This window comes from Neoarius graeffei, chromosome 2 (assembly GCF_027579695.1).
Source record: "Neoarius graeffei isolate fNeoGra1 chromosome 2, fNeoGra1.pri, whole genome shotgun sequence".
NCBI lineage: Eukaryota > Metazoa > Chordata > Actinopteri > Siluriformes > Ariidae > Neoarius > Neoarius graeffei.
Window position 1 is genome coordinate 57,525,238 of NC_083570.1, and position 15,279 is coordinate 57,540,516.

At 39.1% G+C, this 15,279-nt stretch overlaps 1 protein-coding gene across 1 annotated transcript in view; it reads right to left on the minus strand.

The window, feature by feature from the left end:
* LOC132881718 (2-oxoadipate dehydrogenase complex component E1-like) overlaps window positions 1-15,279 on the minus strand; it is a 207,781-nt gene that overhangs the window by 152,124 nt on the left and 40,378 nt on the right. Inside the window, exon 10 of the mRNA XM_060914513.1 lies at window positions 3,757-3,793. Coding sequence (XP_060770496.1) covers window positions 3,757-3,793 — 37 coding nt within the window. The remainder of the gene's footprint in view (window positions 1-3,756; window positions 3,794-15,279) is intronic.

A 15,279-nucleotide genomic window follows, 5' to 3' on the forward strand; every position in this document is an offset into this window, starting at 1 on the left:
TTGGGTAATAAAGTTGGGTTTTGTCTTTTCCCCGTCAACCCTGAGCATCTGTTAGATCATGTTTATAGACAAAGGCAGCAACAGTGTCCTCCAGTTATAGGGGACAGGATTTGGCTTCAACTAAAGAGGAAGAAAATGGGTTCCAAATTTTGCTGTATGCTAACCTACTAAGGGGAAACGAGTTGCGGTGAAAAGAAATAAAGAGATATAAATAAATAAACACAAAACATGGCTGATTAGAGAGTGTACCTTCTAGTATCTGAATACAACTAAATAGCCTGTACATTAAAGCCTACATTTACTCAGATGAACTTTCTCAAAGCCTGTTTAAAAGGTCGTATTGATCCAGGTACTGGCTACTTATGTATAGCTCTTTAGTTATCCCTAAAGTAATAACAGGAAATCCAGACATCGATCTCTCCAAGGCTTACAACTAAAAGCAGTGGTTAAGGCCTACAACATGCCATTATTCTGCATTTGACTAGAGGTCATAACTCATAACTCCTGACCACTTAAAACAATGACAATCCCCCTTAAAGTGTATGTAATGGCTTATTGTAATGCTTTAAAATGAATATACATCATCATTAGTAACAACCAAAATGAATTAATAAAGCAGGGCGAAAAATAATATTAATTATTTGTTATTTTATCATCAAACACAAAACTATCAATAAGTCGCTGCTTCCGGAAAAAGGCAGCCTTGCTGCGCTGTGTTTGGATGTTCAAATCCATATACAACAGGACATCCAGTTCATGAACTTCTGAGAAATGACACTAATCTAAAGCGACAGTGGGTGAGGTTTGTGCAAACGAAGCGGGCAGATTTCGTGTCGCTTACTAATAATAAATATGATTCATCAAATGTTCACCACCAGAATGACCACATGGGAATTATTGGAGCAAAAAAAACCCACCGAAACCTATTTATTTAAGAAATTACATTTGATCTGACGTTTGGACAGTTCGTTGATTCCCGTTATTGCCCACTTCATATTTTCTTTCAATAGTTACACTGAATAAGTGCATGTTTTAAAGATTATATTTCTGTATTTATTGAGGTACATGTAAATATTTTCCCTGTATTTTGCAGTGGCCAGTTTAGAATAAAAATCCACAAACAAATCTGTGTTTCCAATTCTCTCTGGCTGGTGGTGCGCTATCGGCGCTGAGTGGGACTGTCGTCAACTGAGTGAACTGGCATCTGTTTCTCGTCTCGGGGGCTCGAAAAGATAACCATTTACTCCGGAATATCCTTAATAATCATTTGCCCCTTCATCCGACATATAAGAATCCCAATCACTATCAGAATTCTCTCCAAAACGTGATTCCATATTGAGACTGATCTAACCACTGCAGCGCACGGGAATGAAATTGATACCTGGATTGTTATACGTGTGACGTCAAGCAGCCCTTCAGGATCTTCCGGTTCAGTCTCGGCAGATTCTGTGAAAATCGGCTGATTTTATTGATTTTCCATTAATTTATGGACTTTTGGATCAGCTACGGTTTGAAAACACATGGTCAATCAACATAACGATTGTTACTTTGTTCAAGGAAAAAAAGTTGGGTTTAGAGGCATTAAATTCGCTTGAACTAGGAATTCCTACTCGGGAACTTGGGATGGTCTCCTCTACTATGCACTCCTTTAAGTTCAGCAAGTGATGTCAAAATCAACATCAGGAGTAAACTCAAAGGACACTCGGAGAGCGCAGACCTCTGCCAAGGACAATCGTCACCTCTTCTATGATATGCAAATCTGCAACCACAACCACTTTATGTCTGGATATATTTCCAAAGCTATTAGAATTATATGTGCTTACATTTTTTCCCCTAAAGGATTACTGGTACCCATGAATCAGAGATGACTGCTTGAAGACTACAAGGGAAGCCCAGCTTCCTGTAAAATGTCACGAAAAAGTTTGTCTGTTAAATATGGATTTACACGACTTAACTCTCTTATTCCAAATCGATATTTTGTGCGAGAACGTGCTCAGCTTTACAGCTAGTTCATTCAGCAGTTATTTCTTGCTGTTCGTCATAATCTGATAACGTGATTTTTTTTTTCCTATCGAAGCCTGTGGAAGCATGACTCATTGAGAACCCAGTAATGCTCAGCGTCTCTGTAATTTAATGCCACTATAGGATATGCTTTGATCTTAGTGCAGCAAAGCTAGACATTTATTGCACAATAAATTGCTTTTAAAATGTAATTTCCGGATGCCCAGCTTCACTGGGGGTCTATGGAGAGTCGCTGACAGTAAGGCGGGACCGGACGTTGGGCTTCTGAATGATGATTGGAGGAACTCTCAAATCTCTTTTGAATGTCATGTGACTGACAGCGTTTTAAAATTATACGTCGCATCAGAGGGATTCAAGCTTAGTCCATGCGGTGTGTTGGCAAGTAAAATCGTGAGAGTAGCTGCTGCTCATTCTCGTTCTTTTCCTACCAATATAAAGTTCCTATTTCCATTTGGATAGACTGTAAATAAAATTGTAAATGTAGAGTTTGTTACTTGCTTTCTTTTCGATTCAGTAAAGGCTGTTTATTTTAAGCCTTGGAGGGAAATGGAGGGGAATCTAGCCAGCTAGCTGTTAGCTGTGCGAAATGGCAAATGTTGCTAATGTTGTCAACCAGATTTTGGAGAAGACATTTGATGCTCTTCCTTATGAGGAGAAGCTCAAAATTAAACAACAGGGCAGATCAATGCCCAAGATTGTTTTAATTCAAAAGTCAGGGAGACCCAGTCGCTTATTTCAGCTGTGTTGGTATGACAAAGTAAACTGGTTAACTGGGAGGGCTTTGACCAAGAAAATAACTGTTGGTCTTGTCTCTTTATGAGACCATATCAGGGATGGATTATTTGGTCAAAACCTATTTCAAAGGCCACCAGCCGCCACTGCGGATTGTGATATGGAGTCATGATATTTCTACATTGGCTATGTTTTATCACTATTGAACTTGACTGCCATCAACTGGATTTTAAGACATATGGGGTTTTTGAGCGCAGACTTCCATCAAGGCCAAATGCCATATCTGGCAAAATGAGTGAAAGTGAAACTAAATTCGTGGATTTGCCCAGTGATTTGGCTCTGCTCCAAAATGTATTGGGGTCTTCCTTGGTCCATGTTACACCCTTCCACCAAGTTTCATGGAAATCAGTTTGTTAGATTTTTCACAAGACAGACAAACAAACCATTATGAAAACATAACCTCCTTGGAAGAGTTAACAAAGTAGCATTTCTTACCTTTAAATTAGTTATATTGTCTATCAAGTATCTGCTTTAAATCAAACAACATACAGTTATACTGTATTAGCTTTTTAAGTCTATAACACTGACGATGCAGTTTTGAGGAGGAAAATATACACTCATCACAGTGAGCTGGCTAGGTCGTTGTTAGTAAAAAAAACAAAACAAAAAAAAGAGGCGTTCATGTCTTTTACCCACTTTGTACCTTAAATGATGGAAGTAGAGAATGACAATTTCGAGCTTCAACTTCTAATTTCCAAAGTAAGTCAAACACAAAAACACGTTTGTGTTATATCTTCACGCTTCCATCACATCAATGCTAATGCTCAATAAGGCTTTATTAAATCGAAATATACCACTAACTACTGAGTCATGACATCATTCAAGGAAGAGACTGAGCGCTTCTTTTTTTTTTTTTTACTATTAACATTATTACTCTATGTAACAAGAAATGACAAATTAATAAATCAACACAGCATGAACATGTGACATAAATGTACTCACCTACGATGGCAAGGTTGTGCTCCGAGCCACATGCAATCTGCATCCAGAAAAGAAAAAAACTCTTAGAAAACTTGAAGTGTAGATTCAGGCTACATATCCCCAAGATCTGCAGCACCTTTATTCAAATCACAGCCACCATCATCATTCTGCTGCTGTAAGGGAATCATGTTCATACTTCAATGTCCATCTCACTGGAGTTCCAGGATGCAAACTTCTGTTTGGAAATCTCCAGGAGTGCAGCTGTTCAATATTTTTCAATAATATGTACAAAGTGTACACAAAAATATGCAATTTTAAAATGATGACTTTTTTTGTTCAGTAGATCCTTCAAGACTACAAGCTAAATTAATCTAAGACTGTAATAAAACCTGTCCAACTCCCATGACACGGACAGTCAGTAATGAAAACTCGAACCCATAACGTTTTTGTACCATTGCATTAATTGTAATGATGGCACGATACCACTTTTTCTTTTTCTGATACCGATACTGAAACCTTGAATATCGGCTGATAATGATACCCATATGACGTTCTTTTCTTTTTAAATCTACTATGATTTAAAATGATTGGTTTAACTAAAGCACTTTTAAAAGTCAAGGAAAAATATACAGCCTGCATGTGTGTGCATACACACACATGCGCATACATACACGGGCGGCACGGTGGTGTAGTGGTTAACGCTGTCGCCTCACAGCAAGAAGGTCCGGGTTCGGGCCCCATGGCCGGCGAGGGCCTTTCTGTGTGGAGTTTGCATGTTCTCCCCGTGTCCGCGTGGGTTTCCTCCGGGTGCTCCGGTTTCCCCCACAGTCCAAAGACATGCAGGTTAGGTTAACTGGTGACTCTAAATTGACCGTAGGTGTGAATGTGAGTGTGAATGGTTGTCTGTGTCTATGTGTCAGCCCTGTGATGACCTGGCGACTTGTCCAGGGTGTACCCCGCCTTTCGCCCGTAGTCAGCTGGGATAGGCTCCAGCTTGCCTGCGACCCTGTAGAACAGGATAAAGCGGCTAGAGATGATGAGATGAGATATATATACACACACATACACATATATATACACACATACATACATATATTAGTGTTTTCCCCAGAAAAAAAATTAAAGCCCTAAATTCTGGCATGATAATACACAGACAATTGAGCGCCAATGGCGCGAAAGCGCAAAGCAAAACTTGGAGGGTCCGGGGGTATGCCCCCCTGGAAAATTTTTTGAAAATAGATGCTCTCAGGTGCATTTTCAGGGTCTCTGAGAGGTTTTAGATACATGCTTATAGGATAGATTTTACAAGTGTTTCAATGATTTCTGACCTAAATAGTATTAAACTCCACACAGAAAGGCCCTCGCCGGCCGCTGGGTTTGAACCCAGAACCTTCTCACAGCAAGAAGGCTCCAGGTTCAAACGAGGGCTTTTTTGTGTGGAGTTTGCATGTTCTCCCCGTGTCTGCGTGGGTTTCCTCCGGGTGCTCCGGTTTCCCCCACAGTCCAAAGACATGCTGGTTAGGTTAACGTGGGGCGGCCTTGGGCTGAGGTGCCCTTAAGCAAGGTACGATACCTGATCCCTGACTGCTCCCCGGGCACTGTAGTGTGGCTGCCCACTGCTCTGGGTGTGTGCGCGTGTGTGTTCACTGCTTCAGATGGGTTAAATGCAGAGGATGAATTTCACTGTGCTTGAAGTGTGAATGTGACAAATAAAGGTTTCTTCTTCTTCTATTAATGTATACACATTTGAAATTTCACCTTAAAAAGTTCAACATGCAAGTTAAACTGTTTTGTTATAGATTACTGAGGCTTGAGGATTGAAAATCTGCAGGGATCCCTTAATTATCTATGATCAAGTAGTGTTGTAACAAAAATGTGCATGAAAATATGAACAGTGGTTTGCTCCATCTTATGCAATCCAATGAAGAGAATCGATCATCATGACCTCCTGTTGATCACAAAGGGATCTGAACCTAAGAACTGCTACCTTAAAATAAGTTGCTGTATTACTATAACTGTAATGATTTAGAACAGGGCTTTTCAAAGTGTGGGGCGCGCCTCCCCTAGGGGGCGCAACGTGAGGAAAAATAAACCAGAATAAGTTACTGTTGCAGACATTTAGAGAACTTCAGCTAGCCTTTGCCAGAGACAAAATGGATCGATTTTTAGTACCTAAAGCTACAGTGAGTGAGGAGACAGAGTCTGGGCCAAGCAACAAAAGAAGGAAGTATGACCACGATTATTTAAAGTTTGGATTTTCATGGACTGGATCTGAAGATGCTCCACTGCCACAGTGTGTTGTCTGCCAAGAGGTGCTAGCTAACGATGCTATGAGATGTTTAAAATGTGTAAAACGAGATGTTTAAAAAAAAAAAGCACAGATGTTTAAATGTGTTAAAAAAAAGATGTTTTTAAAAAGCACAGATGTTTAAAATGTGTAAAAAAGAGGTTTTAAAAAGCACAGATGTTTAAAATGTGTAAAAAAGAGGTTTTAAAAAGCACAGATGTTTAAAATGTGTAAAAAAAGATGTTTTAAAAAGCACAGATGTTTAAAATGTGTAAAAAAGATGTTTTAAAAAGCACAGATGTTTTAAAATGTGTAAAAAAGATGTTTTAAAAAGCACAGATGTTTTAAAATGTGTAAAAAAGAGGTTTTAAAAAGCACAGATGTTTAAAATGTGTAAAAACGATGTTTTAAAAAGCACAGATGTTTTAAAATGTGTAAAAAAGATGTTTTAAAAAGCACAGATGTTTAAAATGTGTAAAAAAGAGGTTTTAAAAAAGCACAGATGTTTAAAATGTGTAAAAAAGAGGTTTTAAAAAGCACAGATGTTTAAAATGTGTAAAAAAGAGGTTTTAAAAAGCACAGATTTAACACAAAAAACAGCCACTGTATTTTTGATTCATCAATTTGTCAGCTTTATTTATTAGTTCAGGGATTCTCAACCTTTTCTGCTTTGAGGCCCACCTATTCATACTTGTAACGAGTTGAGGGCCCATTAAAAAAGATCCCCAGTTATTTTGGCTCATCCATACTTGCCAACTTTTCAAAATTCTCATGGGGGAGAAAAGTGTGTGAACAACATTTTAAGTTGGACGAGGGTATGATGCGCGGTTGAAATGATAAAAACAGTGGATCTCAATTAATTGCAAACCATTTGAAGTTTATACAATTAAAGAGTTTTTGAATTGTTGATATTGTTCCATCAGTTACTATAGGTTATGGGATTCATGTATCAGGCATGAGAGAGCTCAGAGTGAAAAATCTGAAATAATACTCTTGTCTTGAATTTTAATATAATAACAATGAAAGGGAAGTCTTAAATCAGATTTTTAGCTGAAAAATCTCATGCCTGAATATTGTCTACATACAGATACCCACAGAAAATAACACAAGTGATGTTTTAGAAGAATGTTTATAATTTCTTAAAACAGTCACAGTGAATGATAGTAGTATTGGACTGCATCACGTGTGTTTTCCTTCTGTAAGCTCATGTAAAAATACAGAGAACTATAATATCATATATAAATTACCATTTTAATAAGATTTAACCTACACTATAAATACTACCATACTATCAAAATATACTCCACAAAGAAATTCACTCGAATGCAAAATTTTAGTCCGACCAAAATGCACTCACTAGTAATCTTTCACTTAAAACCTCAAAACTCTATCAAAATCAATCACTTTCCAGATAATTAACTTAAAACTTTCAAACATAAATTCAAAATAGCACTAAGACACTACCACACTACTCAAATACACTCACCAAACAAATTCTCTGTCCTGCGAAATTTCACTAAACACTTTAGAAGTTGTACAGTTTGTTTCTGAAATGGTATGGAAGACTAGTTTAATTTCACACTCAAATGTCCATTATATTCTGATTTAAGGTATCTTTACCTTAAAATGTGTAACTGGCTGGTCGAACATTTGCTTATCCATGGAAATTTATTCTCCCATGCAACCTGGTATTTGCATTCATATTTGCCGTGTGGTATTGGGTTTAGTGGCCATGATGAATAACTGCTTGTAAAAAATATCGGACAGCCTGGGTGAATCCTACATTACGGAAGTGACTGTCGTTCTGTTCGTTGATTTGTTAAAAATCAGTTGACGTCAGCAGTGTTTCTCATACGATTCTGATTGGACATAATCGGGAGTATTTTTAACTTGGTGGTAGGGATTTCCCAAAACCGGGAGTGTTAGATTTAAAGCATGATTTAAGTTAGTTTTATAGCTGCAGAACGTGATTTAGGACTGTTAGATTTAACCAGTCTCTCCAGTGTTGAATTTGAAATTGAAATGACTGAATGTTAGATTTAATGTTAGATTTAAAGCTGCATTAAGTGATTTAAGTTAGTTTTGTAGTTTTAGAATGCAGAATGTGATTTAGGATTGTTAAGACTTTATGAATTTAATATTTTAGCTTCTTAGATCTTATTCCTGTATAATTTCCTGTAAAGTTACTGTGTGACCTTCCTCCAGTGAAGAAGACACACACTTCTTTGCTAGACTAGACATAAACATGTCTTTGTTTAAAATTGTAAATGCTGAACTGCTGAGTTGTTAAGAACATATCCGTTGATATGAAATATTTTGCTTATGATTGATCCAAGGCTCTACTCACACACTCATATTGATGGAATTAAGATGTGATTTGCTGACTTAGCACAAGAACACATTCTCACACACACACACACACACACACACACACACACACACACACACACACACACACACACACACACTCGTGCACACACACACCCCTCTCACACACACATCTGCGCATACACACATATTTGACAGACATAACAGACAAACACAGCTGCCTTTTAGAGAGATAGACATTAGTTATGATTATAATTTGTTATAAAAGGTTGTTTGTAATATTTCATCTTTGGTGGAAAAAAGCTGTGAATAAACGGCCAATCCCTGGTTTCCTGGTCTGTTTTCGTGGTGGTTTTTTCGCCCCAGAATTCTGCATGTGGCACGAAGGCATTGGTCTCGAGAAGAAGCCGTTCCAGCTGGGGGAACCTTTACAGGGAGATTATCCAGTTTTTATCAAATACGATCGGGAGGTGGGAGACGGAGGCTGAAATCGGGAGGGTTGGCAAGTATGCTCATCTATTCTATTAGAATCTAATAATCTATTGTAAAGTGTATTAATGGGATGCAACAGTCACGCCATGTGACAGATGGGAGGCCAGGAATTAAATAAACGCAATGAAAACAAACTGTAATTGTAGGTATTGTATTTAAAACTGTATGGATGTGCCAGAAGCCAAACCATGCATGCAGGGCATTCTCACTCAAAAGGGATTAATGATCCAAAAGTGGAGTCTGGTCCATTAATGCAAGAACTTATTGCCATGTTTGTGTGTTCAGCAAGCACGCAAGTTATTAAAACCAAGAAGTACACTCAAAAGAAGTGGGTATACCGTAGAAACCACTCAAAGGGATTCGATCCTTGCATGCTAACAAAGAAGGATTTTTCCGAGGAGTTGGAAAATTAGCCATCTGTTGAGTTCCCCGACATCTCAAACTACCTGGTGCTGCAGACATCATTCTACACGGACAAACACATGAAAACCTGGAAGAGAATGGAGGTGTCCAACTTTTTATATGTGGCTGGATTAAAGATCTGGGGATCAGGACACTACAAGATAGATGGCGGTAGACGGGTCTAAGTGCAGGAAGTGTGTTTATTAGCAGGCGTGATATTTACAAAAGCAAAACAGAAAGTAGAGTATTTAAACAGCGTTACAAATATGGCTAGAAACAAACATGACCGTGATAATACTTAGCAAAGCCTCTGTGAAAACAGCGTCCATATCTGTATGTGCTGATTTCACTCAAATCAGGATCAGGTGTTTCCCATAACGACCGGGTCCCAAGCGTGCGCACAATGCGTTCCGTGAGTGTGCGCGACCGCTTGAGCTGCGCTAGGCTCAGGTGCACAAAGGAGTGACAGAGTTCACCTGCTGTGTGACCACAACTTTTTTTGCTTACGTGTATATTGGCATGCATTGCCACCAAATTGTTTCATTTTCATCAATAACCCATCGCAAACTGTAGTGTGACTGTAGCTAAATGAGGCGGATGTGACGTCGGATGCAACTCAGAAATTGTACCCTACTACGAGTAAAAATTAACTTCAACTTGGAAAAATAATTTGCGGCCCACTAGATGGTGCTCTGCGGCCCATTAATGGGTTGCGGCCCAGGGGTTAAAAAACACTGTACAACCCCGATTCCAAAAAAGTTGGGACAAAGTACAAATTGTAAATAAAAACGGAATGCAATGATGTGGAAGTTTCAAAATTCCATATTTTATTCAGAATAGAACATAGATGAGATATCAAATGTTTAAACTGAGAAAATGTATCATTTAAAGAGAAAAATTAGGTGATTTTAAATTTCATGACAACAACACATCTCAAAAAAGTTGGGACAAGGCCATGTTTATCACTGTGAGACATCCCCTTTTCTCTTTACAACAGTCTGTAAACGTCTGGGGACTGAGGAGACAAGTTGCTCAAGTTTAGGGATAGGAATGTTAACCCATTCTTGTCTAATGTAGGATTCTAGTTGTTCAACTGTCTTAGGTCTTTTTTGTCGTATCTTCCGTTTTATGATGCGCCAAATGGTTTCTGTGGGTGAAAGATCTGGACTGCAGGCTGGCCAGTTCAGTACCCGGACCCTTCTTCTACGCAGCCATGATGCTGTAATTGATGCAGTATGTGGTTTGGCATTGTCATGTTGGAAAATGCAAGGTCTTCCCTGAAAGAGACGTCGTCTGGATGGGAGCATATGTTGCTCTAGAACCTGGATATACCTTTCAGCATTGATGGTGTCTTTCCAGATGTGTAAGCTGCCCATGCCACACGCACTAATGCAATCCCATACCATCAGAGATGCAGGCTTCTGAACTGAGCGCTGATAACAACTTGGGTTGTCCTCCTCCTCTTTAGTCTGAATGAAACGGCGTCCCTGATTTCCATAAAGAACTTCAAATTTTGATTCGTCTGACCACAGAAGAGTTTTCCACTTTGCCACAGTCCATTTTAAATGAGCCTTGGCCCAGAGAAGACGTCTGCGCTTCTGGATCATGTTTAGATACGGCTTCTTCTTTGAACTATAGAGTTTTAGCTGGCAACGGCGGATGGCATGGTGAACTGTGTTCACAGATAATGTTCTCTGGAAATATTCCTGAGCCCATTTTGTGATTTCCAATACAGAAGCATGCCTGTATGTGATGCAGTGCCGTCTAAGGGCCCGAAGATCACGGGCACCCAGTATGGTTTTCCAGCCTTGACCCTTACGCACAGAGATTCTTCCAGATTCTCTGAATCTTTTGATGATATTATGCACTGTAGATGATATGTTCAAACTCTTTGCAATTTTACACTGTCGAACTCCTTTCTGATATTGCTCCACTATTTGTCGGCGCAGAATTAGGGGGATTGGTGATCCTCTTCCCATCTTTACTTCTGACAGCCGCTGCTTTTTATACCCAGTCATGTTAATGACCTATTGCCAATTGACCTAATGAGTTGCAATTTGGTCCTCCAGCTGTTCCTTTTTTGTACCTTTAACTTTTCCAGCCTCTTATTGCCCCGTCCCAACTTTTTTGAGATGTGTTGCTGTCATGAAATTTCAAATGAGCCAATATTTGGCATGAAATTTCAAAATGTCTCACTTTCGACATTTGATATGTTGTCTATGTTCTATTGTGAATACAATATCAGTTTTTGAGATTTGTAAATTATTGCATTCCATTTTTATTTACAATTTGCACTTTGTCCCAACTTTTTTGGAATTGGGGTTGTATTAGTTCACAGAAATTTTCAGTACAAAATGTAAAGTTTTCACTGTTTAAACATAGTGAGATAACCTAATGAAAAAATACTGCATGGATAATATTGCATTTGGATCAATGGAACTAAAATGCATACATGCTACAAACAAAATTCCCTGAGACAGTATTCCGTGACTTGGCCCAAAAAAAGGACCAAACCCCCTGACTTTCCATGTCTGGAATAGATGTTTTAAAATGCTATGATATTCTAGAAATTCCATGATCTTATGCCAACTTTTACAGTTTCAGGACAAAAATACTTTTCCAAAACACAATTCCAATATTTTTCATTGGTTACAGGATTGAATCAAAAGCATTATTTTTTTTCTTCAACATCCTATCCACCATTTTTTGCTGATATCAGTTGGATTGGTGCCATTTTTAATAAACTGATTTTTTTAATGAAACATCATTGTAAATCTAAAATTTGTTTTAAAAAAAAACACCATCATGGATAATTATTTTATAATCAATAGCATAAAATGATAACCCAATAGTACATCTATCTGATTTAAGCTTGGTTCTGAAACCCATCTGTCTTTCTAAACATCAGGTACAAAACAGGCTGTCCTTTAGCCAAGCACACAGCTTTACAAAGCACGGCAGGAAAAAAAAAAAAACCACACACACACACACACACACACACACACACACACACACACACACACACACACAGAGAGAGCAAATAATCCTTGGACATTGAATAAAACACTCAGAACAGCCGCCTGAGCAAGCTGAACTGGTTCTGCCAACTTGAGCAATGAACATTTAGTTATTTTCTGTCTGAACAGTGTATAAACTCTTTAACCTCCTAGCACCTGCTGAGTCGTAAATTCCTTATTCTCAGAACTGCAACCATTTCAAGGTCAAAGCTTTTTTTTTATTGTCATTTCAACCATATACAGTTGGTACAGTACACAGATAAAACGAATCAATGTTTCTCCAGAACCATGGTGCTACATTAAACATCGCAGGACTATGGATCTACATACAGTGTCTTGCAAAAGTATTCATCCCCCTTGGTGTTTGTCCTGTTTTGTCGCATTACAAGCTGGAATTAAAATGGATTTTTGGTGGGTTAGCATCATTTGATTTATACAACATGCCTACCACTTTAAAGGTGAAAATTGTTTTTTATTGTGATACAAAACAATTAAGATGAAAAAACAGAAATCTGGAGTGTGCATAGGTATTCACTCCCCCCCCCCCCCCCCCTTTTGCTGCAATTACAGCTGCAAGTCTCTTGGGGTCTGTCTCTATTAGCTTAGCACATCTAGCCACTGGGATTTTTGCCCAACTCCTTCAAGTTAGATGGGTTGCATTGGTGTACAGCAATCTTCAAGTTATGCCACAGGTTCTCAATTAGATTGAGGTCTGGGCTTTGATTAGGCCATTCCAAGACATTTAAATGTTTCCCTTTAAATCACTCCAGTGTAGCTTTAGCAGTACGTTTAGGGTCATTGCCCTGCTGGACCATGAACCTTCGTCCCAGTCTCAAACCTCTGGCTGACTCAAAAAGGTTTCCCTCCAGAATTTCCCTGTATTTAGTGCCATCCATCTTTCCTTCAGTCCTGAACAGCTTTCCTTTCCCTACAGATGAAAAACATCCCCACAGCATGATGCTGCCACCACCATGCTTCACTGTAGGAATGGTGTTCTCCAGGTGTTGGGTTTGCACCACACATGGCATTTCCCATGATGGCCAAAAAGATCAATTTTAGTCTCATTTGACCAGAGAATCTTCTTCCATGTGTTTGGGGAGTCTGCCACACAGTGGCGGCTCCTGAATTTTTTTTCAGGGGGGTCAATTTTCCCCCGTTATGTCTACACGGACCGTAAATGTCCACAGGACTGAAGTAAATTGACCTAGGTAGCAAATCAATTGGCCGAACTTGTTTTTGCCTGGTAAATTCAGATATCAATATAGACAATATCTCTTCTCTCCACTAGGTGGCAACACTAAACAAGTTAAAGGTGGCAAACTAAGGTAGCCTAGTAAACTAGACCCACCCGCCTAGCGGCCAAAAATATTTTTGCCTACGAGTGGCAAATATTCACATTTAGTCTGGCTTGCCAGGCTAAAACTAAGGAAAATTCATTGTGAAGCCTTCAAAGCAAAACATTTGGCATCACAATCAATTAATATTACATTACTCATTTATTTTCTCATATTATTCCAGGGGCGGCACGGTGGTGTAGTGGTTAGCACTGTCGCCTCACAGCAAGAAGGTCCTGGGTTTGAGCCCCGGGGCCGGCGAGGGCCTTTCTGTGTGGAGTTTGCATGTTCTCCCCGTGTCCGCGTGGGTTTCCTCCGGGTGCTCCGGTTTCCCCCACAGTCCAAAGACATGCAGGTTAGGTTAACTGGTGACTCTAAATTGACCGTAGGTGTGAATGTGAGTGTGAATGGTTGTCTGTGTCTATGTGTCAGCCCTGTGATGACCTGGCGACTTGTCCAGGGTGTACCCCGCCTTTCGCCCGTAGTCAGCTGGGATAGGCTCCAGCTTGCCTGCGACCCTGTAGAAGGATAAAGCGGCTTGAGATAATGAGATGAGATGAGATATTATTCCAGTATTCTATAATAAGTAGACACAAATTCTTAATTATAAACATATTCTAATTTCTTCATTCTAAAGAATGCAATTAAAGTGTCAGGATATAAATCCAAAACAAGTGTTTATTTAAGTTTTGAAAAAGATGAAGAAAAGCATAACCATCAAACAAACATGTGCAGCTTAATGTGTTTTTTTTATATATGGAATTGCACCATTTTAACAACAAATAATTCTAAATAAATTCTGCAGTTTTTTTTCCCAAGAATTCTTCCAGAAAGCCATGCCTTAAAAGGAAATTTAAAGTATTACAAGCATGTCAATGAACACAAAAGGCTTTAGTTATTTAGCTATACACACACAAGGTTACACAAGGTTTTGTAGTCAGTGCAGCTTGGCTTAACAAGTTGGAAAAAAGGTAAGGTGCTGCTGGCTCCAATGAACACATATACTGTACAATATATAAAAACTGAAAATATGCTTAATTTACACCAAGTCAGAGAGAACTTGAGGCTACTGAAATATTCCAAGCATGGCAATGTTAAACTGCCACTGGTAAAAAAAACACACACACACACACAAAAACAACTTTTGCCTAGTAAATTCAAATATCAGATATCACTGTACCGTCTGCTGTGCTACTTCCAGGGTGGAAGAGAATGCAAGGGTAGCAAAAACGAGCATTGACTACATCACAGCCAGCTAGCCAAGTTTTCCGGTGGTACCAGTTCTTGTTAAAACCTCTTGAGTAGGTCTTCTCCCCCTTCGTAGACACTTGCTTGATGTTTAAATCTGGTCTAGGAGGTCCTAGCTGTTTGATTGCCGTTTTCTCCTCATTGGTACGACGACTAAAAGGGAACTTCTTTCAGAGACGCTATCGTATTGTTGCACTCAACACTCGCCGCCACCTTCATAGAATGTTCACACATTTCCCGCGCAAGTTGCGTTTTCCAGCCCGAAATTATGTTCAAAACCCGCCAAAATGCACTTAAAACCAATCTGGCAACACTTGCGCGGCGCAACAGGCATATGACGTAAGCACGCTGCTTGTGTGAGCACATAAAACCTAATAGAAAATGCATTGGGAGCAGGATTTTCGAAAAAAAACGTACGTACCATTAGTGTCAATGG